General features: G+C 44.2%; 3 protein-coding genes across 26 annotated transcripts in view; 2 read left to right on the forward strand and 1 right to left on the reverse strand.

The window, feature by feature from the left end:
• The window catches only part of PARP9 (poly(ADP-ribose) polymerase family member 9), a 28672-nt gene extending 25332 nt beyond the window's left edge, over positions 1-3340 (forward strand). For all 14 annotated transcript variants that reach the window (XM_075933194.1, XM_075933201.1, XM_075933198.1 and 11 more), the window contains one exon: positions 1173-3340. In XM_075933194.1, the coding sequence (XP_075789309.1) occupies positions 1173-1585 (413 nt within the window). In that variant the 3' untranslated portion in view covers positions 1586-3340. The remainder of the gene's footprint in view (positions 1-1172) is intronic.
• Positions 3341-3484: 144 nt separating this feature from the next.
• On the reverse strand, positions 3485-15487 carry FAIM (Fas apoptotic inhibitory molecule). The gene is given in 6 exon segments (XM_075933216.1): positions 3485-4318; positions 5921-5970; positions 8187-8415; positions 10375-10510; positions 15221-15296; positions 15299-15487. Coding segments are annotated over 6 exon segments (687 nt in total). The 5' UTR covers positions 15345-15487; the 3' UTR covers positions 3485-4168.
• A 20-nt stretch (positions 15488-15507) lies between these two features.
• The window catches only part of CEP70 (centrosomal protein 70), a 53306-nt gene continuing 43825 nt past the window's right edge, over positions 15508-24988 (forward strand). For 6 of the 11 annotated variants that reach the window (XM_075933206.1, XM_075933203.1, XM_075933211.1 and 3 more), the window contains exons 1-4: positions 15508-15610; positions 19086-19160; positions 22927-23034; positions 24808-24907. In XM_075933206.1, the coding sequence (XP_075789321.1) occupies positions 19152-19160; positions 22927-23034; positions 24808-24907 (217 nt within the window). In that variant the 5' untranslated portion in view covers positions 15508-15610; positions 19086-19151. Of the gene's footprint in view, positions 15611-15644; positions 15799-15827; positions 16307-19085; positions 19161-22926; positions 23035-24807; positions 24908-24988 lie in introns of those variants that run through there. The other 5 variants (XM_075933208.1, XM_075933204.1, XM_006137637.3 and 2 more) reach the window with 5 other exon arrangements.

Here is a 24988-nt window from a genome sequence, read left to right on the forward strand (position 1 = left end):
AAGCAGCCCCTGTTTGTGGGAACTCCCAACTTTCTGCTGGGACCTCCTGTGGACAGAGTGGAAAATCAGGCCCAGCATCTTTTCACTTGAAAACTGAACAAGTTTGATATAAACTAATTTCACATATATACAAGGATCCATCCATTGGATTTTTGAATATGTAAGATGCCTCTGCAGTAAGCTTGGTGCTTCCCAAAATGTAATTGTAGAAGAAAACAGTCTCCAGACTAGTGAGTTTACAGTCTTGACAGACAGTATCTCTTAGTCAAGTAATTCAGAAGGTGGATTTGTCACGAAGTCCTTCAAGCTTAGGACCAGAGATGATGAGGCTAGGCTGAAGTTTTTTAGAATGAAGCTGTTCTGAGTTCACCATTGGAGCAAGGCAGATGACCTCTTCGTCTTCAGCACACACAAGTGTGTGTTCTCCACACACTTCTTCCTTTTTGGATATTGCTTCCATTGGACCCAGCCCTGATTTCTGAAAACTACAGTTGCTTATTCCTCCCCAATTTCATTTAAACAGCCTAGATATTTCTTAGATCACCAGGAAGAGTCTTGTTCAAAAGAGGTTTAATATGTGCTCTTAAATAGTAGGAAACCATCTACCAGTTCTGTTTACTTGGTGAACTGGAAATGATTCTTTGTCTGGTTCACACAATCTAGAGTCTTGCTGATACAGTCTTTATTTGAGCATATCTTGAGGTTCAGTTCTTAGAGCCAAGTGCCTTGAAATAAGCTACACAATTTGAGCTACGCAAATTGCAGAGGTTATTTCAAAATAGTTTATTTTGAAATAAAGCACTGATCTGGCATCTTCCTTAATCCTTGTGCAGCGAGGTTCACACTAAGCTGGAATAAGAAGCCCGTTATTTTGAAATAATGGGCTTCTTGTGTAGACAGTGCAGAACGCTATTTTGAGATAACCAAAATAGAGCAGCTTTGAAACAACAGAAAGTTCTTCTTGAGGTCTGGGTGAAAGGGGCAAGCTGAAGAAGAGCTCTGTACAACTGGATAGCTTTCCCTTTCACTGACAGAAATTGGTTCAGTGGAACATATGTCCTCACCCCCTTTGTCTTGGATATCTTGGGAACAACATGCCTACAATACTGCAAACCCTAATAAAACTCATTCATTGGAGTCTATCCTTTTCATTTTCTGTTTTTTCTTTGCAGAACAAAAATACGGAGCTGGCATCTACTTTGTCAAGAGCCCTGGAACCCTAATGCGGGATACTAAGGAAAAGTGTGAAATGGACCATCTTATTTGTGTGTTTGAGGCTGAGGTAGTAACAGGCTTATACACTGAGGGCAGACAGTCTTACATTGTGCCACCAATAATTGGAGATGGTATGAATGCATATGACAGCGTAGTAGATAATGTTCATAACCCTGAAACTTTTGTCATTTTTAACAGTAATCAGGCTGTTCCACACTATATATTGACATGTTCCCAGATTTGGGCTGAGCAATCAGTGCCTTATGGGGCAACCAGAGGTTCAGTAAATGAGAGATCATCAGAACCATGGGACTTGGGTATTTCCCAGAACCATGAGCACAGAGGCTCCCCCAGAACAAAGAATATCTGACCATACTGCAGTCGGGTGGTGAATGCCTCACCTTTGATAATCTTGACACATCCATGTTGATATATACAAGACTTTAACCACTATGATAATCTAAAAGTTAAAACTTATCTATAGTTTTGTATCAGAAAGAGGTACTAGACAGAGTTTAGTTGACCGTTCCTGTAGTGGTTAAAATATATAGTTTCCAAACTATGCAGAAATTTTATTTTTCTCTAAATAGCCACAGTATGCACCCTATGCATTTTATTTTACTAAGTTGCTTGAGATGAGTAAATATATATTTAGTCACAGAAGTCTTTGATAAAAATCTGAAACGATATTTTATAAATTAAAAGAAAGTCACACAAACAAACACCATCTAATCCAAAGTAATCCATTTATATTAAAACACATATTTTGCTGTTCATTTATTTTAAATTCTGCTTTCACTTGTTTAGCTAATCTTCGAGCATAAATGCTCTCATCTTTAGAATTGCTATTTTATAAATGTTTACATGCTTATAAAAGTGAATTTATTTGCAGTGTTAGTCACTATAATCGTGTTTATTAGCTGTATGATGTGTCAACCAGTAACATGTTTGAGAAATAAAAAAATTGCGTGACCAAAAATCAATCAATCTGTTGATTTGTTCTGATTTTTCTTTTCCTCTGAACAGACACTAAGATTCCTGACTTTGACAATAGCTGAGACTTGCCTATCACAGTATATTCAACATGGCCTTCTATGAAAGATTTTATGAAAAAAATAAAGCATGAGTTCACAACCTGTAGCTAGCAATCATTGGAGGCAATATACATGCTTCAGGGGAGTTATGATCTTGTTTTATGGTTAGTTGGGATGTGCCCACGGTTTGAAACTTTTTCATTGTAATTTGCAGTCGTGGTATAGAAAAAGCTGTGAACTGAAATATTATTTAAAAAAAATCAACTTAGCTATATCCTCAGATACGTCTACAATTGTCTTATTAATAAAGGTCATTTAAATGTAGCTAGAAGTACAAGCACAGGGGGTGAAACCAGTTGCTGGAATGGGACTTGAACTGAGGGTCCAAGGAAAAAATTCCCAAGCACTGCTTTACATTCATGTTTTTCTGTAGATCAAAGTACTGCAGTCTGCAACATTTACACACACCAAAATCTGCTCATAGTTACACCTGGGCAATCCATTAACTTCAATGCGCTGATAAAATAAAGAACAGAATTTGACCCAGTCTTTATTTCCTGATCAGTTATGGCCATGAAGAATTACATGTGTGTCTACTAGGAAGTTTTAATTTAAAATTGGCTTATATACCTGCAGACCAAAAATTACCAAATTTTAAAAAGTATCTTGTGATATTGTAAAAGTACAGCAAAAGTTAAAGGGATTATCATCCAATGTAATATAAGCTTCTGGCTTGAAAAGAAGTACGTACCTAGAGCCAGAAAAGATTTTAATTTTTGTTACAGTTTAATATAATATAACAGGGCGTGGACCAAAAGACATCCCAATCATAACTATTGCAATGCATTAGTGAAACCTACAGCACAAGGTATCATCGCTTTATATAGCTATTGTGTCTCATAAGAGGACTTCAGTGCAATTTGAGTTAGCACATCTTTAATGTACTCTAGGCACACTTTCAAATTTTCTTTATATTTTAATAAAATTAAGAGTTTAATACCATCCTATAAGCTTGAAAACACAAACATTCCACTCCTAATTTAGCCTCTCCACTTGGCCAACAGATTTCCCCCTCCCCTTCATTTCCATTGATTTTTATTACCTTGTTCACACACCAATGTAGGTTTAAGTTTTATTCAGCCAAGTTTTGTTCAACCACATTAGTCGGTTTTCATCAAAATGTTCCATTTTGAAAGTGTCTTGGCACCCCAGTGAATTTTAAGAAGTAAATAGTGTTTCCATTCCAAGTATTTAATCATTACAACAGTTTTAATATACAGATTTTAGACAAACTAGTGAGATGCATGTTCCCTTTGTGTTCAATACACTTCTTACTCCTTCACTCTTAATAAGAGTTGTATATATTAGTACAGTTGCTGTAAATATAGAATATCTAAATTTTCAATACATTTTGTTTTAACTGACATAGCTATTTATTTCCCTAACTGCAACCATAGGAATTTTAAAATGACATTAGCATGTTACAATAAACATTTTATCAATAAAAAAATAACAGCTTAGGTGGATGTACTATTGTAAAAATTGTGCAAAGTAAATCTATGCAGAACATGAAAAGAAATCACATCAAGTTAAAAAAAACCCTCAACATTAAATATTACACTACTAATTTATTTTCCATTTTATTTCTGTAACAAAACTTTCCTTGTTAACAATTCCTACTTTAGTCCACCTTCCCCTTCTTAGTGTTATATATTTATATAGTTTACAAAAGAACTGCCAATATCTGAGGCTGTACATAATTGGATATTTACATCTGTTCCTCAAAAAGATTATAATTTCATATACAATAACCAGGAAATAAGAAACCTAAATGTACCTAGAAGTACATATTAAAATAATTAATTACCACAGTAATTGAGAATCCCTGATCTTTATTTCTATAACAGATTAACTCTAGGCTACTCTAAAACCTCTGGGATTTCTCTGTCATCTACAATAAGAGTATGAATTATTCCTTCCCTTCGCTTTCCACTACTGACAGCCTTAATGCAACAGTCATGATTACCAACACTGAAGTGAGTTTCTGTTCCATCTTCTACAAATTCACCCTGTGATGGGGAGACAAAATATCATCAAAAGAATATAGCTGACTAACAAAATACTAGTGTTCATAAAGCAGCTAAGATCTGATTGTCAGATATTATGCACTTGTAGCTCCAGTAATAAGAAAAAACCCAATAAGCATTTGGTAGCTAAAAATATGGGACAAGATGGAAAATGTAAAACTGAAAATTCCCGAAAATAGATTATTTAGTCATAGTATTTGATTGTTGAGCAGTTATGATTTATTTATGTATTCATATAGGTTAAAATCAAGTTGTTTCCTGGTCAGACAAAAGTTTTGTAAAATATTTTGTAGGTGGTGACATTTGAAAAATTTCAGCTACCAATGTCACTGATAAGTTAATTAAAACAGGACAAATTAGGTTCTGGTGTAATTCTACTTGAAGTCAATTAACTTGCACTGGTTTCCAGCATAGTCTGTAGCTGAATTTGGCCATAAATTAATTCATAAGACTAGAATAAGATTTTTAACACAAGACTTATGGGGTCTATATGGTTTAAGCAAAACTAAGTTGTGCAAAAGGCTTCATGTGTGCCCTGAACTACCAATGATAATTCTGGAGTATATTTGCACTGCAGATACTTAGAAAATTCCAGCTGTGTTTTGGACTATGCCATCTTGGCCAAACTGAGTTTTAAGTCTATCTTTTCATACAATGAAAGACCAGAATGCTGTCCTAACATGTAAGCACAGTTTGGTAGGCAATCATGCAGGCTCACTACCTGCCGGAGTTAATATGTTAAGAACCCATGCACTAGGTATAAGTTCATGGGTTCTCAGTCTAGTGGTTGCAAACTGGTTTCAGGGGGATTCAAGTACTCTCTCCCGTTCCTTTGTGGCTAGTCACGAGAGGGAAATTCGAAACCTTTTTCTGTTATAATGGGGAAATAGAGTTGGAAAAGATTGAGAATGGTTGGAGAGTTTGTGCTCCAAGGGAGGCAGAAGGTTGTACTGTTAGCAGCTTGTGGAAGAGGAATTCTTGGGAACATGGTGAAAAATAGTTTCAAAATATAGCAAAGTTAAGACCAGATTTCCTTACCCTTTCTAATTTAATACAGTCATCAGTGTCTTACAGTATCAGATGCAGGATCAAATGTCTGTTGAGGAAATAGGTTTTGCAGTCCTCTGCATAAGTCCACAGACTAATTTTCAGTAACAGTAAAATTTCCAAACTGACAGATTGAGGATTCATTTTTATCTACAGGAATAGGTACCACAAGGCAAACTTCTCTACACCCTGCATCTGTCAAGATGCCTAAACATTAAATTGGAGGGACCACCTGGAAGCATGAAAAGGTAATGTGACCTTTATGCCACTCTGAACATCAGGCTTTAAATGTTTACTGCTCAGTCACTGTGGACAAAGGTAAATTTGAATTGGCTGGCTCTCTAATCCACAGAGCAATTCAGTCTGTTCCCCATTCCTCCTCCACAAAACACTTTACTTAAAAGCCCCACAGCTATTCTCCACAGTATCTGAATTATTTCACTGATACATAGTGTTACTGTTCTAACTGGGGTGTGTTCTACTTCAGTTGTAAAATCAGAATAAGTCTCTTAAAAGCCTTTGTAAATGATCACATACCGCTGTTTCCATTTTTTTACCGTTGCACCAGACATCCATAGTATCCTTCTCTGAAAAAATGAGAAAACAGAACAAAAGTTGCATAGAATACCAGAATTGGAAGGGACCTAGAGAGATCATCAAGTCCAGTCTCCTGCCCTCACAGCAGGACCAAACACCATCAGACCTTCCCTGATAGGGGTCTGTCTAACCTGTTATTAAATATCTCCAGCGATGGAGATTTCACAACCTCCCTAAGCAATTTATTTCAGTGTTTAACCACCCTTAGTTTGAGGAATTTTTTCCTAATGTCCAACTTAAACCTCCCTTGCTGCACTTTAAGCCCATTGTTTCTTGTCCTATCATCAGAGACCAAGGAGAACAATTTGTCTCCCTCCTCCTTATAACACCCTTTTAGATACTTGAAAACCACTATCATGTCCCCTTCTCAGTCTTTTCCAAACTAAACAAGCCTAGTTATTTCAGTTTTCCCTCAAAGCTCATGTTTTCTAGATCTTTAATCATTCTTGTTGCTCTTCTCTGGACATTCTCCAATTTCTCCTGAAATGTGGTGCTCAACCCTAGACACAATACTCCAACTGAGGCCTAATCAGTGCAGAGTAGAGCAGAAGAATGATTTCTCGTGTCTTGCTCATAGCATTCCTGTTAGTGCATCCTAGAATCATGTTTGCTTTTGCAACAGTGTCCTACTGTTGACTCATATTTATCTTATGGTCCACTATGATCCGTAGGATCCCTTTCTGCAGTACTTCTTCCTAGACCGTCACTTCCCATTCTGTATGTGTGAATGTTCCATTTTGCATGCCTTGTTATAGACCAAGACGACAGAGAAATTCCAAATGTTTACCATGAAATTTTAGCTGTAACTTCCCATGTGTGTTCTAGATAAACAGTAATATTCTAAATTACAGACTGGTTTCACAATGAGAGACTCTCTTATAAGCTTGCAACCAGCTTCTATTAGAGAACTCCACTTTTGCCTCAAAAATGGTTTAGTCAATGCCAGGATTTTCTGAAACTAAAAATGTTTCTGCAAAGTTTGAGAAAAATTATTTTTGAGTTACTGAATAATAAATAAGTTAACGTTATTTGAAATTCTGACTCTTTTGCCTAATTTTTCTGGGAGAGCAGGGCTCGACAATCTATGTAATCTACTCACCTGTGACGAGTAGATTACATCCTGGAAGAGCCAGGTTTGGGTGATCCGCGCATGCACAGAACGATCCGCGCATGCACAGAACGCTGGATAGCACGGCTGGCGAGTGGGAATCGCCGTGGCTCGGCGAGCCCTGTGGGAGAGTGTCCCTCTAACACATCTTATTAATTATCCTTCAAACTTTTCATGTTCTTACATCTCTGAGAAATCTCATGCATCATCTTCATCAGAAGAAAACAGGTTGCAATTAAGTAATTATTAATAATTTGTTTCTTCTAAAGCACTGTTTTGATTGCATTACCCAACATAACGTCCTAGAATATGTTCACTCTAGATTTCATATTTCTGAAACTTCCTTTGTTTGGGAGTGGTTAGTGTCCTAGGACCAAATCCTGCTTGCCTTTCTCATGCCATTTAAATCAAAAGGAATTAGGTATGTCAATAAAACTTGCAGAATTTTGCTCATATTTATGGATTCCCTTTTCATCCTACTTAATCTTAGTACCACTTTTGGTATTATTAGTCATTCCATCCTGAACCTGTAGAAGAAAACATGTCTCCAGACCTGTCCTCTTCTAGTCCTGATCCTGCATCATTAACCAACTGATAGCTATGCCACTGACTTCAATGAGAACAAGGATCAAATCCCTAATGAGAGCTTTCTGGTATTAAAATGTGGGAGGAGAGTTATTTATATATACGTAAATATCAAGGTCAAATTCAAATATAAATACATATCCTTGATCCAAAAGATTTCCCATGTTAATTAAAAAGTTAAGACAATTCAACCATAGGAAGAACTAAAACATATAAAAAAGCCATTTTAGAAACACACTAGCTGTTTAAATTAACACATTAAACAAGACAAACTTAGGGTAACATTGTTACCGACCATCAGTTAAGAGTTATTACCACTGAGAGTAGGCACTGAGATTTCTTTGCATCTACATCTGTAGGTTATAAATACTTTTGAAAAAGTGACTTGACTGAGGTCACATAGGAAGTTTGTGGTGAAGCAGAGACTTGAACCCAGACTTCCTAAGTCCTTAAAAAGGCATATAAGATTATATAAAAAGCAGTGATGAGAAAACGGACTCAATATTAACTTACCTAACACAACCCTACAATCCACACCATCCAAGCTTAATACCCAAGTATTTGTAGTTTTTGACCGATTCTCCATGTACTTCTTGAGGCTTTTCCCATTGATCTCCAAGGTATACTCATAGGCAAAACCACTCACTGCATCAATGTTAATAGTAGCCTTTGTTTTGGCTGCACCAACTGTAAATGTTTCTTTACCCACTAGTTTGAACATCCACTCTTTTCTTATTTCTTCCTGAAAAAAAAAAGGAGGAACTGAGTGTTAATAAACAGTCAAATATAGTTAGTAATCCATTGCCCTAAAATAACTAAAAAAAATTAAAACTACAATTAATTGCAATCAATCAACTGTTAAACAATAGAATACCAATTGATATTTATTTAAAAAATGTTTTTTCCTACATTTTCCAATATATTGATTACAAATACAACTCAGAATACAACATGTTCAGTACTCACTTTAAATTATTTTTTATTGCAAATATTTGCATGGTAAAAGAGAGAAACTAAAGAAATAATATTTTCAATTCACCTCATTATAAGTACTGTAGTGAAAGTGTATCTTACAAATGTAAGGTTTTTTCTGTTGCATACTGCACACAAAACGAAAGCAATGTAAAATGTTAGAGCCTACAATCTACTTAATGGCTGAACAGGAGGTAGGGCTATCTCAGACAAACAAGCTTGTCTACTTTTACAGGAGATAATGCTGCCTGCTTCTTATTTACAATGTCACCTGAAAGTTATAGAAATGTAGCCGTGTTAGTCTGGTGTAGCTGAAACAAAATACAGGACTATGTAGCGCTTTAAAGACTAACAAGATGGTTTATTAGGTGATGAGCTTTCGTAGGTCAGACCCACTTCCTCAGAGCCCATGAAAGCTCATCACCTAATAAACCATCTTGCTAGTCTTTAAAGTGCTATATACTGTAGTCCTGTATTTTGTTTCACCTGAAAGTTAGAACAGGTGTTTGCATGGCACTGTTGTAGCTGGCACTGCAAGGTACAGTTTGGTACCTCCCTAAACTGAGAGTCTATGGTCTGATAGAACTACAGATGTTCCTAAACCACAGAGTCCAAGAAAAGAGAGGTCTGGTGGCAGGATGGCAGTGTAGCAGGGGGGCCGGCGATTCAGCCAGGAGCCTAGGGTAAGGGTAGCGGAGGGCACGGTGATGAGAGCTCTGGCAGCCAAGGAGCTTGAGCCCCATGGTAGCGGGGCTGGCAGCAGCCAGGGAGCTCCAGCATTCTACACATGAAGCAGACAGCATTATCTTCCATAAATGTAAACAAATTTGAGCAATTAGTTGAACAAGAAATAGGGCTGAGTGGACTTAATAGACTCTAAAGTTTTACACTGTTTTGTTTTTGAATGCAGGTTTTTTTTTTATTTATTTTTTTTTTTTAAACACAATTCTACATTATAAGTTCAATTCTCATGCCTCTGTGGGAGGCAGCAAGGGGGGAGTGCGTTAGTCGACAGAATGAACTGATAAGCCCAGGCTTATTGTTTAGTCATATAGTTGACTACACATTGACATCCCTAGAGTGCATGGCAAGTGTCAGACATCAATCCCTGTATTTCTACAAACTCATAAGATGGGGTGATAGATTAATTTCTTGCTCAAGGTACAGTCAAAGTCTAGACTACAGAGAAAATAATAAAGATAAGTAAGTAAAAGGATTTCATGGTCTGTTCAAAAGCATCTGGCCTGCAGTTTGCCTATTAACTACCACTGCTACAAGACAAACAAGTTTAGAGAGAGACAAAAGGACAGCAAAGTGAATAGTGCTGTGCCCTTCCTATATTGTGAAAACATCAGTAAAAGACAGTAGAAGTACTACCAGAGAACAACCTCAGGTATTGGTAGAGTCTAATGTTAGTATTGGACACTAGATGCCAGAAGCCATGCCAACAATTCTCATGTGTAATGCAAGCAGAACTACTATTTCCCAGTAAGGCAGCAAGCTTTCAGCCATGCTGCCCCAAAGGGATAATATCTGTGAGAAGAGGATTGCAAACCCAGAGTACAATAGTGCAGCCTGAAATACATTATTGTAAGTATTAGTCAGTTAACCTTGTTACAAGTGTAAAAACCATGTGTTCTACTTATTATTGCATTAAACTAATCATAGTACTTTCCACACAGAGATACATTTACATAAGTACTGAGTGTTTTGAACTTGTTCATTTTACCTTTCCATCTACATATACAACACGTTTTCCTGATGTGGTTCCATGCTCAAATTCAATTTTGTGAACACCATCACTTAAAGCAACCTCCCAAACAGCCACCAGATCTGTCATCTTCTCCAGGTGACCGTACTGAGACCTGAGGGAATAATAATTTGAAGAGATTTATAATTCTTCTATTAATGTATTATATTCTTCAAAGTGTTAATAATTAAAAATAAAATTCCTGATCAAGAACTGTATGAGAGATTGGTTTAGCATTTATTTATTCATACACAATCAAATATAGCAAAAAAGTTTAAAATGAAACAAATTAAGAGGTGCACAAGGAAATTATGTTGACCACAAAAATTAGAACAGATATGAACATATAGGCAAATATATTGTTTTACTTTGACAAATACTATATGCATATACATTTACATTAATGTAAATGCAAAAACTTCTAACTACAGAGGAATGCTAGTTACAAAACACCTAATTCCTCATACTCATCAGTAAATTATCTTGTTTGTTGGCATCTTCTAACATATAGTAAATTGAGTGAAACTGAGTGACCCACATTACAAATCATTTTAGATTTTTAAAGTTTGGAGAATTTATATAACCATTTGATATACTAGCCAATTAGCCTGTCATAAGAGGGATTTTCAGGTCTCTCCTCCATGTCGGTCTTCTCTCCTGAGCCTCTGGTCGCTCTCTCTCTCTCTCTCTCCCCCCCCCCTACTGCCTTCCCCCTCTCTCTGTCAGCTCTCCTCCGCCTCCTGCTTCACTCTGTGTCTCTCTCTTTCACTTCTCCTCCCCTTCCTGCCTCTCGGGGGATCGCGGAGCCCAAATGGCCATTTGGGCTCCGTACTCCCCATGCTGCATGGGAGGGGCGCGGATCCCAAATGGTCGGTTGTGCCGCTTGCTCCCACACAATGGCCCGGCTGAGCAGCGCAGAAGTCAGCCGAGCGCCATGGCGGGAGGCGAAGGGGGGCAGGGTGGTGAAGTTCACGGCTAGGGGGCAGGGCTTGGAGCCGCTGTCATGCCACACGTCACCACCCTGCCCCCCCTTCGCCTCCCACCATGGCACTCGGGTGACTTCTGCTCTGCTCAGCCAGGCCGCCACGGGGGAGCAAGCGGCGCAAGCAGCTGTTTGGGCCCCGCACTCCCCATGCAGCATGGGCCGCTCAGAGGGAACAGCCAGTATTTCAGTAACAGTGCCGCCCAGAGGGAACAGCCAGCATTTCAGGCAACAGCGCCCCCCCAGAGGGAACACCCAGCATTTTGCGTTACAGACTCACAGACAATGGGCTACTATATATATGATTATACTGTAAATCTTTTCTAGTCTATTAAATTCAATCTTAACAGTTAAATAAATATCATATAATTGAGTAAATTAAAGAAACTGCAGTTAGTTCAATGATTTTCTAACTTTTGTCTGCAAACCCCTAGAGGGCTGCAGACTATGTCTAAGATTTCCAAATGGTTCTGTGCTTCCATTTGACATTTTTAGGGGTCTGCATCTGAAAAAGTGTTGAAAACAAGTGGCTTAGGTAATATCTAATGTGTGTCTACATGCATGTAAATGGTGCATGCATGTATTATGTATTCATGTCAAGAAAATAATATGCACATCTATAGATCTTATCAGAAATGACCATTAAATTTCAGATTGCAGACATTTCCAGACCAGTTTATACTGAATTGAATGTTCTGGCATTGTTCCTTTTTACCTTACTTCATCTTCATAGAGAGTAATCTCTTCACGGGATGCCATAGTAACCAATACGGCCTTAAATCCAATTAGCAGCAAGGAAAGAGAAAAGCAGAATAGCAGCAAAGAAAATGTCGAGTACTGCAGTTCCTCTTAATTAAGAAGTAATCCTTTTTCCAATTTAATATCCATTTTCCTCATTCTTTACATTTAACACACAGGGATATTTTCACAAGAACTTCCACTAACCCTAACATAAAAAATGTAATATATTTCTACACTTGATACAACACAGGCAAATATAAATCAGTACCTGAGCTGAATATTTCACTTAATTTATATTTGCAATTTATCCACAAAGGTTAAGGGGACATAATGGAAGACCTTTTGATTAACTTCAGGTCAAAAGGCTAAGATCCTCTGAAAGAGATTCACTCCAGATCAAAGTTTTGTGTGTCAAGCATTTTTCCCTTTGAGATATGTCAGTTGAGTATGTAATCGTAGTGAAAATTCACAGGACAGCTATACCAAAAAACAGAATGTACATAAAAACGATACACAAAATGCAGGGAACTTGTAGAGAATGTAGTCTCAAAGAAAAACAGGAAAAGAGCTTAACACAAGAGGAACCTGGGAGGATATGAGGCTTAATGTGAAAGATACTTCAAGTTCTTCATTCTCGTGATTATTCCAGAACAAGATATTGAACAAGTACTATGGACTCCAGAACATTTATTTAAGGCTACATTGCATTTCCAACAGATGTGGTGAGTTGCCAAACAGCCACACATCAGCCCTTCACACATCCTCTATACCTGTCAAAAATGCATATGTTCTGGAACACCATAATCAGTGCTTAAGGATGTTAAGTAGTAGGTAACTGACTAATCATGTACTCGATACAATTTGTATCGAGTACACGATTAGTCAATAAGGGGCACAGTTGCAACTGCAGTTTTAAATATCGTAGGAGCCAGGCATGCAGGCAGCCCAGCTCCTACTGTATTTAAACTGCAGAGCCGCAGATGGTGTAGGTCCCATATCCAACACAAGCTGGGACTGCTGAGTCCTGGCTCATGCCGGGTCTCGATCTTACCCTGCTACAGCTCTGCCTTTTAAATGTAGCAAGGGCCAGGCAGCTCTTACTACATTTAAAAGACAGAGCTGCAGTGGTGGACCCGACGAGAGCTGGGACTCAACAGTTCTGGCTCACACCAGGTCCCTGACTACTGCATCTCTGTCTCCCCTGCACCACGAAGACTGTGCTAGGGGGAACCAGCTTTTAAGCCGGCTTCCCCCAGCACTGCTTCCCCTCCCCTGTTTACTGACTCTATATTAGAGGCAGCAAGGGAGCGAGTAGTCAACTCGACTACCCGATAAGCCTAGGCTTATCAGGTAGTCCACTAATCAACTACTATTTTACATCCCTATCACTATTTTCCCTTCTCCAAGCTTCTGCATTGTATCAAGGCATTTCAATTAATCTATCATTTTTTCCCATTAATAGAAATGCTTGGAAAAACGATAAGGATATTTGATCACATATTAAACTATAACATACTTTTGAAATTTAGTACATATTAGTCCGCAATACTCCTAGAATGTTGTCACTTATTTATCTATTTTGTTGAATTTTGTTTTTCTATCCTATTTCCATTGTGTCAATGTTTTATATACGTTCTGTTAGTTTTTTTAACCTAGTCTTTAATGTAAAATATAAACATAAGTTAAAAAGACCACTCAGTATGTCCCTGCTGCTGCCCCTCCTCTATGCCATCTTTAGAAGTCCAGAAAACTTGTAGCAATGGAGTCAGATTCACACTGATGTTATTTCTTTTATATTCTTGGTTTAGGGAGAGAAACCACATTGCTACCAAGCTTATTACAACATGGGATGCTGATTTTAATGACAGTGCAACTGAAATATGTGATGAAGCAGAATATTTCTGTTGGAAGGAAGGGGGCTGAAGGGAACAAAGGTCTTGCCCACATCAGCTCCTTCCGCAGTTATGGCAACTAGCCCGAGCCTCATGTTGTGGAATAGAAAGCTGCAAAGGCCACTGCCTTCCTCTCAAGAGGACCACCAGAGTCAAGCTCTATTTGGTATGTTACTAGGCTGGTTTACTGAAGACCCTCAGCACTTCTCATCAGCATGTTAGTAGTTGAACTTGACCAACTAAACTTAGGAAGTACATTTATGACAAATCACCTAAACAGCACCCTCATCTCAAAATAATCTATGAAATTTGCGCTACACAAATTGTGTATCTTATTTCAAGGTTATTTTAAAATAGTTTATTTCAAAATGTAGTCCCTTAACCCTTGTTCCACAAAGGTTACAGGGATTCTGGAATAGCGCATTCGTTATTTTGAAATAATGGGCACCTTTAAAGACATGAAATTGCTATTTTGGGATACTTCCGGTATCTCGAAAAAGCGCCACTGTCTAAACGTACCATTAGAGACTAACAAAAATACATACAGCTTCAGAGGGGTAGCCGAGTTAGTCCGAACAGGATAACCTTAAAAAACAACAGATAGTTTGGTAGCACTTTAAAGACTAACAAAAGATGGAGATGGTATCATCCAGCTCCATGTTTTGTTAGTCTTTAAAGTGCTACCAGAGTACGTGTTGTTTTTTAAGGTTATAAAAATACATACAGTATCATGAGCTTTTCTGGGCAAAACCCACTTCCTCAGATGAGATGATCTCGAGTGCCTGGGTTTTGGCCAGGAAAGCTGGTGATTCTCTGTAGATGTTGTCTAGGCTGGCGGCTCAAGACGCTGGTTTTTTAAGTTACAGACTAACAGGACTTGTTCCCGGGAGAGCGCCAGTCCCAAAGCGCGAGGGGCGGAGTTGCCCGTGTGTCCCCCACCGCCACCGGGATCTCCAGGGCGGCCAATGAACAGGGGCCACTTGAATAAAGCAAAGGGGCAGAGGGCTCCGAGGCGCTCCCCACGCGGGATTAGCCCGGCGCTCGGGGCAGTGACCGCGGAGCGGGGCGCTGCAGGCCAGGCTGGGCGGAATCGCAGGGACCGGGGGGGGGGGGGTCAGAAGCCGCCCAGGCCCCGCTGGGCTCTGGGGTGCGACGAGCCGGCAGCGCCCCCGAGGAGGAAGGGCGCCAGCCTGCCCGGGGCTTCTCGTACCTGGGCGCGTCTCGCTGCACACCGCTCCCCGCCGCCGCGCTCCCTCCGGCCCCCGCGGCCAAAATGGCGACAGGGGCAGGGAAGCGACGCGCCGCGCATCGATCAGCGCGACCGCCCGGCGCATCCACTGGCAGCGCCGCTGCCGCCGGGCCGGGCCGGGCCGCGCGCGCCCTGGGGGCGGGTGGACTCTAAGGCCGGTAACGGGCAGCGGGCCAGGCGCGAGCCAGGGCGCTGGGGGCGGTTCCCTCGTGCCGGGGCCTGGGAGGGGCAAGCTCCGCCTCCGCCGGGGCGGGGCCAATCGCCGCCAGCAGCGTCCTCTGGCTCCGCCCCTCCTCAGTTGTAACGGTCGCGGCGGAGCGTGTGGCGGCCGGAGGCTGAGCTCGGGGCCAGGTGGGGCGGGGCTGGTGGCGAGCGGGGTGGGGGCGGGCGGAGCCGTGGCCCTACCGGGACATCCCCCCTCCCCGTGCCGCGTGCGCGGGTCCCGGCCGCTCAGTGGTTCCGTCCTCGCCAGGCCCGGTGCAGCGCCGCCTGCGCTCCCCTCCCCTGAGTCTCCTCGGCTCCCTTGCGGGCGGCGGCTGGTGAGCGGGGCCAGGCCGGCTCTTGCGCTGCCCCTCCCCGAGGGCCAGTGGCAGCGCCGGCCGGCGGGGTGCCGGGCTCTGGGGGGCAGGGTCTGGAGAGCGGGTGCTCGGCGGAGACCGCAGCAGCCGCGGGGAGCGGGGCAGCATGGCCGAGGCTGGGTCGTAGGTCGGCAGGTTTTGCTGGGTGAAGGAAGAGGGGTTTTTAGCCAGTCAGTGAGTGTTAACAGCAGGGGGCTAACGCAGGCATTTAACCAGCCGCCCTTGGCCAGAATACCCCCTCATTAAATACCCATCGTCTGCCCTTGTGGCCGGCAGCCGGCCTTGCAGCTGCGCTCCAGAACAGCCCTGGTGGGGATTGCCAGGTTTTGGAGCACTCAAAATCTACTCGCCTGGGCCCCCCAGGCTCTGGTGTGCAAGGGCAGTGTGGGGAGTGTCATCTCTGGGCACAAAATACGTATGTGCACCCAGCTGACTTTTCTGTGGGTCAGCGGCTGCTCATTGACATCAGGTATGTAAGGTGGGGGAGGACTGTGCCAAAGCATCAGGCATAGCCCCGTCCACACTCCGCTGTAAGCGTTCTGGGGGCGGAGTGTTGCTTCCCCCTGCACCAGCACTCCCAGTGCTCCAGGGTTGGGGAGGCCAGGCTTGGCTGCATGGCATGCTCTCTTCCCTCCTTTGGTGTTCTGGGACTGGACAGGCTGAGCTAGACTGGGCTGTTCCGTGCAGCATGGCCTGCCTCCTCTCTCCTCCAGTGCTCGAGAGGCTGGGCTCGGCCAGGCCACGTGGCATGTTGCGCTTTCCAACAGTGCTGGGGAGGCTGCGGCGACTGCACACCTCCTCCCCTCGGTTGGAAGGGGGGAACATGCGTGTGGTGTGCCATCCTGCCTCCTAGGAGATAAGGAAAGGTTGGGGCTGGAGGGGTTCCCCATCCCTATTCTGGAGGCTGCTGCAATACATGGGTTGATCTGTATCACAATCGGCTAACTACGTTAGTGAGTGGGCCGCATGAGTGGTCCTCCTTCATCTTGGTTGCAAGATTATCATAACCAAGATGGCCTCCCAGAATAGTGTAGTTTTCCTAACCTAGTTTTGCATACCTAGCATTTGTCAGGTGTGCTGACTGAATTGTGTGGTCCGTACTCATCTCTTTTCACGTGCCCTTGCTTTATGTGAACGTCACTTTAGCAATATCAGTCGGGGGAAAAAATTAGATGGAGACCAGCAGAATCTGGCAACCTTGCACTTGGGCAGTGGTGAACAAAATGTCTTGCAAGCCACACATTGAACTTGGGATGTTAATGTATAGTTGGTTACACAGTTAACCGATAAGCCCAGGCTTATTGATTAATCATAACAACTACATGCAAATTCCCTCCCCCCTTACCGCTTCTGATATTTCAAAGGTGGAAGCCGGTGTCTATAGGAAGCCAACTTTTAAGCTGGGTCCTTGTGCTTGCCGCCTCCCACAGAGCCATTTGCCTCCCACAGAGGCAGTAGCGTGGGGGAGGTGGGAGCTGACTCCCCCCTGAGCACTGGCTTCCCCCCCGCGCTGCTGCCTATAATAGGCATCAGTGCCCGAGGGAGAGGAAGAGCAGATGGGAGCTGATACACACGGGGAGCTGGCTTTTAAGCTGAATCTCTGTGCATGCCTGCTCTACAAAAGCCCCCACCTCCCTTTGCTGCCTCCCACAGAGGCAGCAGTGAGAGGGAGAGGGGCTTCTGCATGTCCACCTCCTCTCTCCCCATGTTGTTGACTCTTTGGAAAGTGGCGGGGCAGGGCGTCACGAAATCCAGCATGTGCGAAGAGCCAGTTTAAAAGCCTGCTCCCCATGCATGTTGGCTCCTGCCTGCTATGGCCCCTTGGAGCTGGCACGTAAGGCAAGCCAGTTTTCAAGTCAGCTCGCCACTGCTTCCCACAGAGGCAGCAGCGCTGGGGGGGAAGTAAAAGGGGACCAGAGCTCAAGAGATCCAGCTTAAAAGCTGGCTCCTGACAAGCACTGGCTCCTAGGTAACCGCCTGCTCCTCTCCCCGATGCTGCTTGCTCTTTATCGGGGGCAGCTGGGAGCTGGTGCTTGCACCTGTCCCCCTGCATGTAAATGTGTAACTGCTAAAATTTTCAGGGGTTAGACATTTACACAAATGATAGTTAACATTCCTACATTGAACTCTGATGGGCCATAGGTTGCCCACCACTGGTCTGTATTGCATCTTGCACTGTAATATAATGGTACAGGTTGAACCTCCCAAATCTGGGACTCTGGTCCGGCAACATCCGTGGTCTGGCAGGGCCAGCGATGTTGCTGGACCAAACAGCCCTGGAGCAACATAGGGCTGGGGAGCCCCAGTTGGGCCAGGCTGCATTTCGGGAGCCCCTGTGCTGGCCTGGAACCCCCAGCATCAACAGGGAAAGCCAGTGGCTTAGGACCCTTAGCCCCAGCCAGGCTCCTGCCCAGGCTGGGGAAGCCCCCGTGTTAACGAGGCCACATGGCTGGGGAGTCCCGGTGTAACCCTCTACTGAAGTGGGGCTGGCAGAAGCGGGCAGCCGGAATCCCCAGCGATGGTGTGGACCTGGCTGGGGAACCCCCAGCGGCAGGAGGGCCGACGGTGGCCGGGTGGCCCTAGTTGGGAACTCTGGAGAACACCTGGCGGCAGTGGGACCAGCAGCGGCCAAGCGATCCCCGCCAAGAACCTTGGGACACCCTGGGGCAGTGGGTGGGCAACAAGGTGGGGAGCTGTGGCAGGCAAGCTTTAGCAGGGCCAGTGACAGGGCGAGGAGCCCAGGAGTGGGGCAGCCAGCAGGGTGGGGATGACTTTCCCTGGTCTGGCAAACTCCCTGGTCTGGAACAGCTCAGCTCCCAAGGGTGCTGGACCAGAGAGGTCTAACCTGTATTTGCGGCGAGGAGTCCTGTGGCACCTTATAGACTAACTACTGTGTAGGAGCATAAGCTTTCGTGGGCAAAGACCCACTTCGTCAGATGCATGCATCACGAAAGCTTATGCTCCTACACTGCAGTTAGTCTATGAGGTGCCACAGGACTCCTCGCCGCTTTTGCAGATTCAGACTAACACGGCTACCCCTCTGATACTTAACCTGTATTTGTTTACAATTTAAGATGTTTGGTATATTTTTGTGATGCAGTATTGTGACTTCTGGAACCAAAACTCTTCTGCATAATACCTATAAATGTCATTGTTGGCAATGAGAGGATTGAACAAAATATGTAGTGCAGGGCACAGTTCAGTAAAATTTGACTTTTGTTGTTTTCTTCCCTTTAATACTTGAACAGCTTCAGATCAGAGACCATTCCGATATTTTTAACAATCTGGCAGTGAAAACAACACAGGAGTAAATTATGACTGAGGTATAGTACTATTCATGTAAACTGTATTTTGCACCGTAGAACAAATTTATTAAAGATATACCTTCTTTGTGTTAATATTTCTGGTAGTAGTAATGTGGCAAGCCTGTCAAACAGTATGCTCGCAATTTGACCTGAAGTAACTTGATCATTTTGCAAATAATCTCTTGTTTTTCCACTTAAACAAAAAGTTAATACATTGCGAACTTAGCACATGATAAAACCAAAAAGATGAATAATTTCCCCATACAAACTGTTGTATGTGCATCCACTTCTAGTGGTATGGTAATTCATTAAAATATTTCTGGGCTTGACTTTCAAGAGGATTGAACACACACAACTGCCATTCATTTCATTTCTAAAATCGGGCTTTATCTGTATAAATACGGCTACTATGGCTAGCTACAAAATGAAAATGTAGGCAATTGTCACCATAGGAAAGAGGCAAGAAAGCAGTGAGTTAATAGAAGTGTCCCTGGCCCACACTGTTGTAAAATTGCTCATAATTGCTTTACTTCTAAATTAAGACTCACACTCAAATATATTTTGAATGGGTGATTCTGGCAAAGATTTTAAATAATAGAGTCCAGATTTCAAAGACATTTAGGGGAGGGGTTCCCAAACTTTTTGACACGGGGACCAGTAAATCCATTCCAATCCATCCAGCTTTTGGAGGACTGGTAACATATTTGCATATTCATTAAGCAAATTATGACCCCTCCCCCAGCCAGCCTCACTGCCCCTGCGAGCTGGTTCCCACCCCCGTGATCTCCCCTGGCCAGCCCCATTGCCCCCTCCCCTCCCGGCCAGCCCTGCTTCTGCCAGCCATTTCTCTCCTTCCCCCCTGCCGCGATCTCCCCTGACTAGCCCCACTTCCCTCCCCCCCCCCCCCCCGCTAGCCCTGCCCCGCAATCTCCCCCAGCCAGCTTCACTGCCCCCGCCAGCTGGTTCCCACCCTCACGATCTCCTCTCGCCAGCCCTGCTTCTCCCGGCCGGTTCCCCTCCCTGTCTCCCCTGGGCATCTCCACTGCCCTGACCCTGCTTGCCCCGACCCTGCTTCCCTGCGGCCAATATCCAACCCCACCTCCACAGCCAGCAATAAGAGCTTACCTGGTAACCCTCACTATGCCTCTGCTGGGAGCCTGAAACATACGGCTGCATCCGCCCAGCCCGGCTGAGGGCTTGGGGAACCCAGCGCTGCATGGACAGTCCGGGAGCCCAGAACACGCTGGCAGCCACACTGAGGCCCGGTATTTTTTTCCCGCGGCCCGGTTACGGGTCATGGCCCATAATTTGGGAAACGCTGATTTAGGGTAACTTCCATTAAAATCAATTCCTAAATAGATTTTGAGGATCTGAATTTCCACTGAAATCAGTGGAAGTTGGGAAGTGGCCTAATTTTCAGAGGAGCTGAGGAATGAACATTCCCCATAGACTTCAGGCTTTAACGTTCTTGGCCTTTTACTAATGGTTTTCTGTAAACGGAATTAAAAAAACATAATTCATGTTTTTCACATGAAGAAAGACTATAGTATTTAAACACATTACTAATGAGAAAAGTCAGTGGTAGAACCATTATTACACCTTTTGCAGCTCTTCTACCTAGGTCTGAGTGCTTTGTGTACCATATACAAGCCCCATTGTTTTTTATTTTTATTTTCTGTTAGATTTTCTAGGAATGTTTTAATGTTTATAACAAAAAAATAAAAATGGAGGAACATTGATTCAAAAAATTAGCATCACAGCATTCTGGTTACCGTAAATATCAGGATTAATATTAGGGCAATGGGAGGATAGAAAAAAAAACACAACATATAGAGAAAAGTGGGCCCAAAAGAGGAAGGGGTGAAGGAGCCATCTCCTGCTGCTGCTTCCACCTCTTTTAAAATGGATCCAGAGGGAGAGATGGTAGCTTTGTTAGAAAGGCTGCTCAGGTTACCAAGCCACCGTTTCTTTTCAGGATGGAGAGCAGCATCTGGGGAGTTCTGACACTTATTTTTTTTCTCTGTGACTGAAACAGTGATCTCTATTCTTGTATGAGCTTGTGTATTTTCTGCATCATTGCCTTTATTTAACTGACAGCCTCACATTAGGGATGTTAAAATGCGGTTTATTGACTAGTTAAGTAGTTGATGGAATTTCCATCGACTACTCAACTAGTCGATAGGTACTTCCGCATTCCTCCTTTCAAATGTACAAGAACCCCCATGTGGCGGGCCCCTCCTGCCTGGGTCCCCAACCCCTTGTGATACAGTCTCACCCTGGCCCTTTAAGCCAGGCCAAAGGCCCTCTGGCCTGAGTCCCCGAAACAGTCTATAGCTGGCCCTTTAAGCAGGGTTAAGGCCCCCTGGCCGGAGTCCACAAAACAGTCTATAGCTGGCCCCTTAAGCAAGGCCGAGTCCACAATGCAGTTTGTCGTTGTAGCAGGGCACACCCCAGGTAGGGGGACCCGGGCCCCCCCTACTCCACCGGGTCCCAGCCCAGGGCCCTGTGAGTGACCAGGTACCAGGTCACACTCTCGGCAGAGCCACCCAGCCAAAACACGCCGAGGTTCTCGGGCTGGGAGCGGCGGCTCCTGCTCCTGCCCTGGGCCACTTCCTACCTGGACCCCCGGGCTTCCTTCCTCTGGACTTGCCCAGCTGGCTGCGATCTCCAGGCCAGCGTCCCCTCGGCAGGCCGTCTCTGGGTTGCACCGATCCGCCTCCGCCTTCCTTCTGGCCTCTCCTGGAGTCCCTGGCAACCGCTGAGGGAGAGCTCCCTTCTCCTTCGGCTGCCTCCCCTGACTGAGTCCTGGCCCAGGCTTTTATAGCCCTGCTGCAGCCTGGGCATGCTCGGTAGGGCTGCGGGGGAGGGGCCTCTGCAGCCAGGTAACCCTGGCTGGGCCCTGTAGGTTCAGTGTGGGGCTGCCTCGCCCCGTCACACCCTGCTGTAAATTTCAAAGGAGGAATGTGGAACTCCACGTACAACCCAGAGCCAGCTAGAAATCCTGCTGACTCTGGGCTGCATGCTGGTCGCTGCTTTGAAATGTACAAGAGTCCCCAGCGGGGGCTCTTGTGCATTTCAAAGCCATGCAGCCTGGGGTCAGTGGGGAACTCCCCAGCTGACCCTAGTTCCCTGCCGCATTTCCCCAGAACATGGGTCGGCTGGGGACTCCCCAGCTGACCCTGGGTTCCAGTGAAACACCATGAGGAGCCTGGGATCAGCTGGGAACTCCTGGTTTCACGTGGCATTTCCTTGGAATCTGGGGTCAGCTGGGGAATCCATAGCTGACCCTGGGTTCTGGGGAAATGCTGCTCAGAATCCGGGGTTAGCTGGGGAGTCCCCAGCTGACCACGGGCTTCACACGCTTTGGTGTTCCCCAACTCAGCTGTGCTGCACTGCTGCTTTGAAGTACCTCTCCCCCCCCTTTTGCTGCCTCTATTTCATAGCGGCAGCAGGGAGGGGGGGAATTGACTAATCGACAGACTATCCGATGAGCAAATGCTTATTGGAGAGTTGACTAGTCCTTAACATCCTTACCTCAAATTTATACTTTGACTAGTTTAATATTCACATAAATATGTCTATTTAATATTCTTTATTTGACTGTCTTAACAAAATCAGTATTTTCATGTATTTGAGTGGTATTCAGGTTAAAATCAATAAAAATCACACAGGCTTTTGTAAAACTCAGAATATTTTTGATAAAGATGGAAAACAAAAGACTTGACTACATAGCAAAGATTTGAGGGCAGTCACCATATAACTATTTTATTTTGTTTGTGTTCAGGTCCCACGAAGTTATGCATTGTCAAGTAATGCCCCAGCAGGCTCTGTGCCAGTGAGTCCAGCACAAAAGTCCACTGAAACATGGAGCTGGAATGCAGTAGGGTGTCAGGTAAGTTCTTCTTTCTTTAAACAAATAGTGTGTAAGTTTGCAACACTTCTCTCTCCTACCCCTCCCCCCCCCCCCACCTTTAAAATGTGGAAATAGATTGTTTAGAGCAGTGGTCCCCAACCTTTTTGTAGCCAGTAGCACATTCATGTTTTCAGAAGAATGTGGCATTGAAGGCTATTTTCATATTAAATGTGAATTGGGTAAATTTGATAGAAACTTAATTTAGTTGGCTAAGTTTTATTTTAATTATATTGTAATGTTTTTTTTTAAAAATTCTGCATTAATAAAAAGAGGAAGATGTCCAAATGTTGAGCAAAAAAAGCAACCGCCTCCCCCCCCAAAAAATCACGGCACCTCTACATTTCACACTCCCTTCCACATGGCAGGGAATGTCCCAAGTGGCTTTCCAGCTGAGAAACTGAAAATACCAGACATTTTACTGGGGGGGAGGAAGGGGGAGTCAGGCCAGGGTTTTGGATTGTGCCTCAGGGCAGGGGATTGGGTGCAGGGTCTGGGAGGAGAGTTCTGTGGGTAAAGATATCGGAGTGGGAGTAGCTGGGGGGCCAGACACTTACCAGCGAGATGCACTGCTCTTCTGATTCTCCCACAGAACCTGCCTGGCCATGTGCTTGGGGACTGGTAGGTTCCCACAGCTACCATTGTCCAGGTCTGGCCAATGGGCTTGTGCGGGCGGGGGGTGGAGGAAGCGGCAATGGGGGTCCTCCCCTGCTGGCTCGCAGCTCTTGCACCACAAAGGGCCCCGCCACGGCTGTTTTGCGTGGGGGGGAAGAGGGGAGACCCGACCAGCGTGGGGTTTGCTCCGGTTACTGACGCGCCTGTGCGGGCTGCCTGCTGCGGAGAGGGCGGGGCTCAAGCCTCCAAAGCGCCGCGTTGAGCTCCCTCACGGGCCTCAGGCTGCTGACCCTGCTGTAAGCAGGGGTGAATGAGAGTAGTTTTAAAATGCTGGCGTGGGCGCTCATAAATGCACCCGCAGGTGCCATGGCGCCCGTGGGCACCGTGTTGGGGACCACGGGTTTAGAGAGTTAGGATACAGTATTTAATATAGAGTTCGGTGCATTTTTCTTTCCTTCTTGTAGATCGTCACTGAAGGTGAACTGAAAACCTTTTAAACTGCCAAGAGTGAGCTTGGGTTCTGAATTCCTTTTGTAACTAAGGCATGTTACTGTGTTTCGTTAGCTTTAGAAAAAGCATTCAGTTGTGCACACAACTAGGCTTCATCTACACTGCAGGGTTTTTGCACAAGAAGCCTTTTGTGGAAGAGATCTTCCGCAAAGAGTTTTTGTGGAAAAGGGCATCCAGACCTCAAAGAGCATCGCAAAAGCGATGTGCTTTTGTGCAAGAGCGCGCCCACACTGCATGGATGCTCTTGCATAAGAAAGTTCTGGTAGCCATTCACAGAATGACCATCAGAGTACCTGTGCTTTTGCTGATAGGGGTTTTTTGCACAAAACCCTCTCCGGAACATCCACACCTGCCTTTTTGAGCAAGAGCTGTAAGCGCAAAAAGGAGCTATTCCTCGTGGGGAGAGGAATAACTCTACCGGCAAAAGCCCTCTGTTCTGCTGATTTACTTGCGCAAAAACACACTTGAGGTGTGGATGCTTCGCCAGTTTTTGCGCAGAAACAGCCGTTTTTGCCAGAAACCTTGTAGTGTGGACATAGCCTTAGAGGGAATAGTAGCATTGTTTAATACTGTTAGATGACTCTCAGAATTCAAAGTTTGTTTCTCTTCTACCTCTCTTCCCACCTGAAGCAGGAGGAAGCAGAGTGGGAAAACATAAACAAGTTATTAGTGCGACATGGCTTAAAACCTGTGTGTCTTGCTAAACCAAGAAACAGCAGAAATGTTTCAGGTAATGATGTGCTGTTCTCTAGCAATTTTTTTTATTTAAAACTATGACATTTAACAAAATATCTTTTGATTTAACCTTTCA

This window comes from Pelodiscus sinensis, chromosome 7 (genome assembly GCF_049634645.1).
Source record: "Pelodiscus sinensis isolate JC-2024 chromosome 7, ASM4963464v1, whole genome shotgun sequence".
In the NCBI taxonomy this organism is placed as follows: Eukaryota; Metazoa; Chordata; order Testudines; family Trionychidae; genus Pelodiscus; species Pelodiscus sinensis.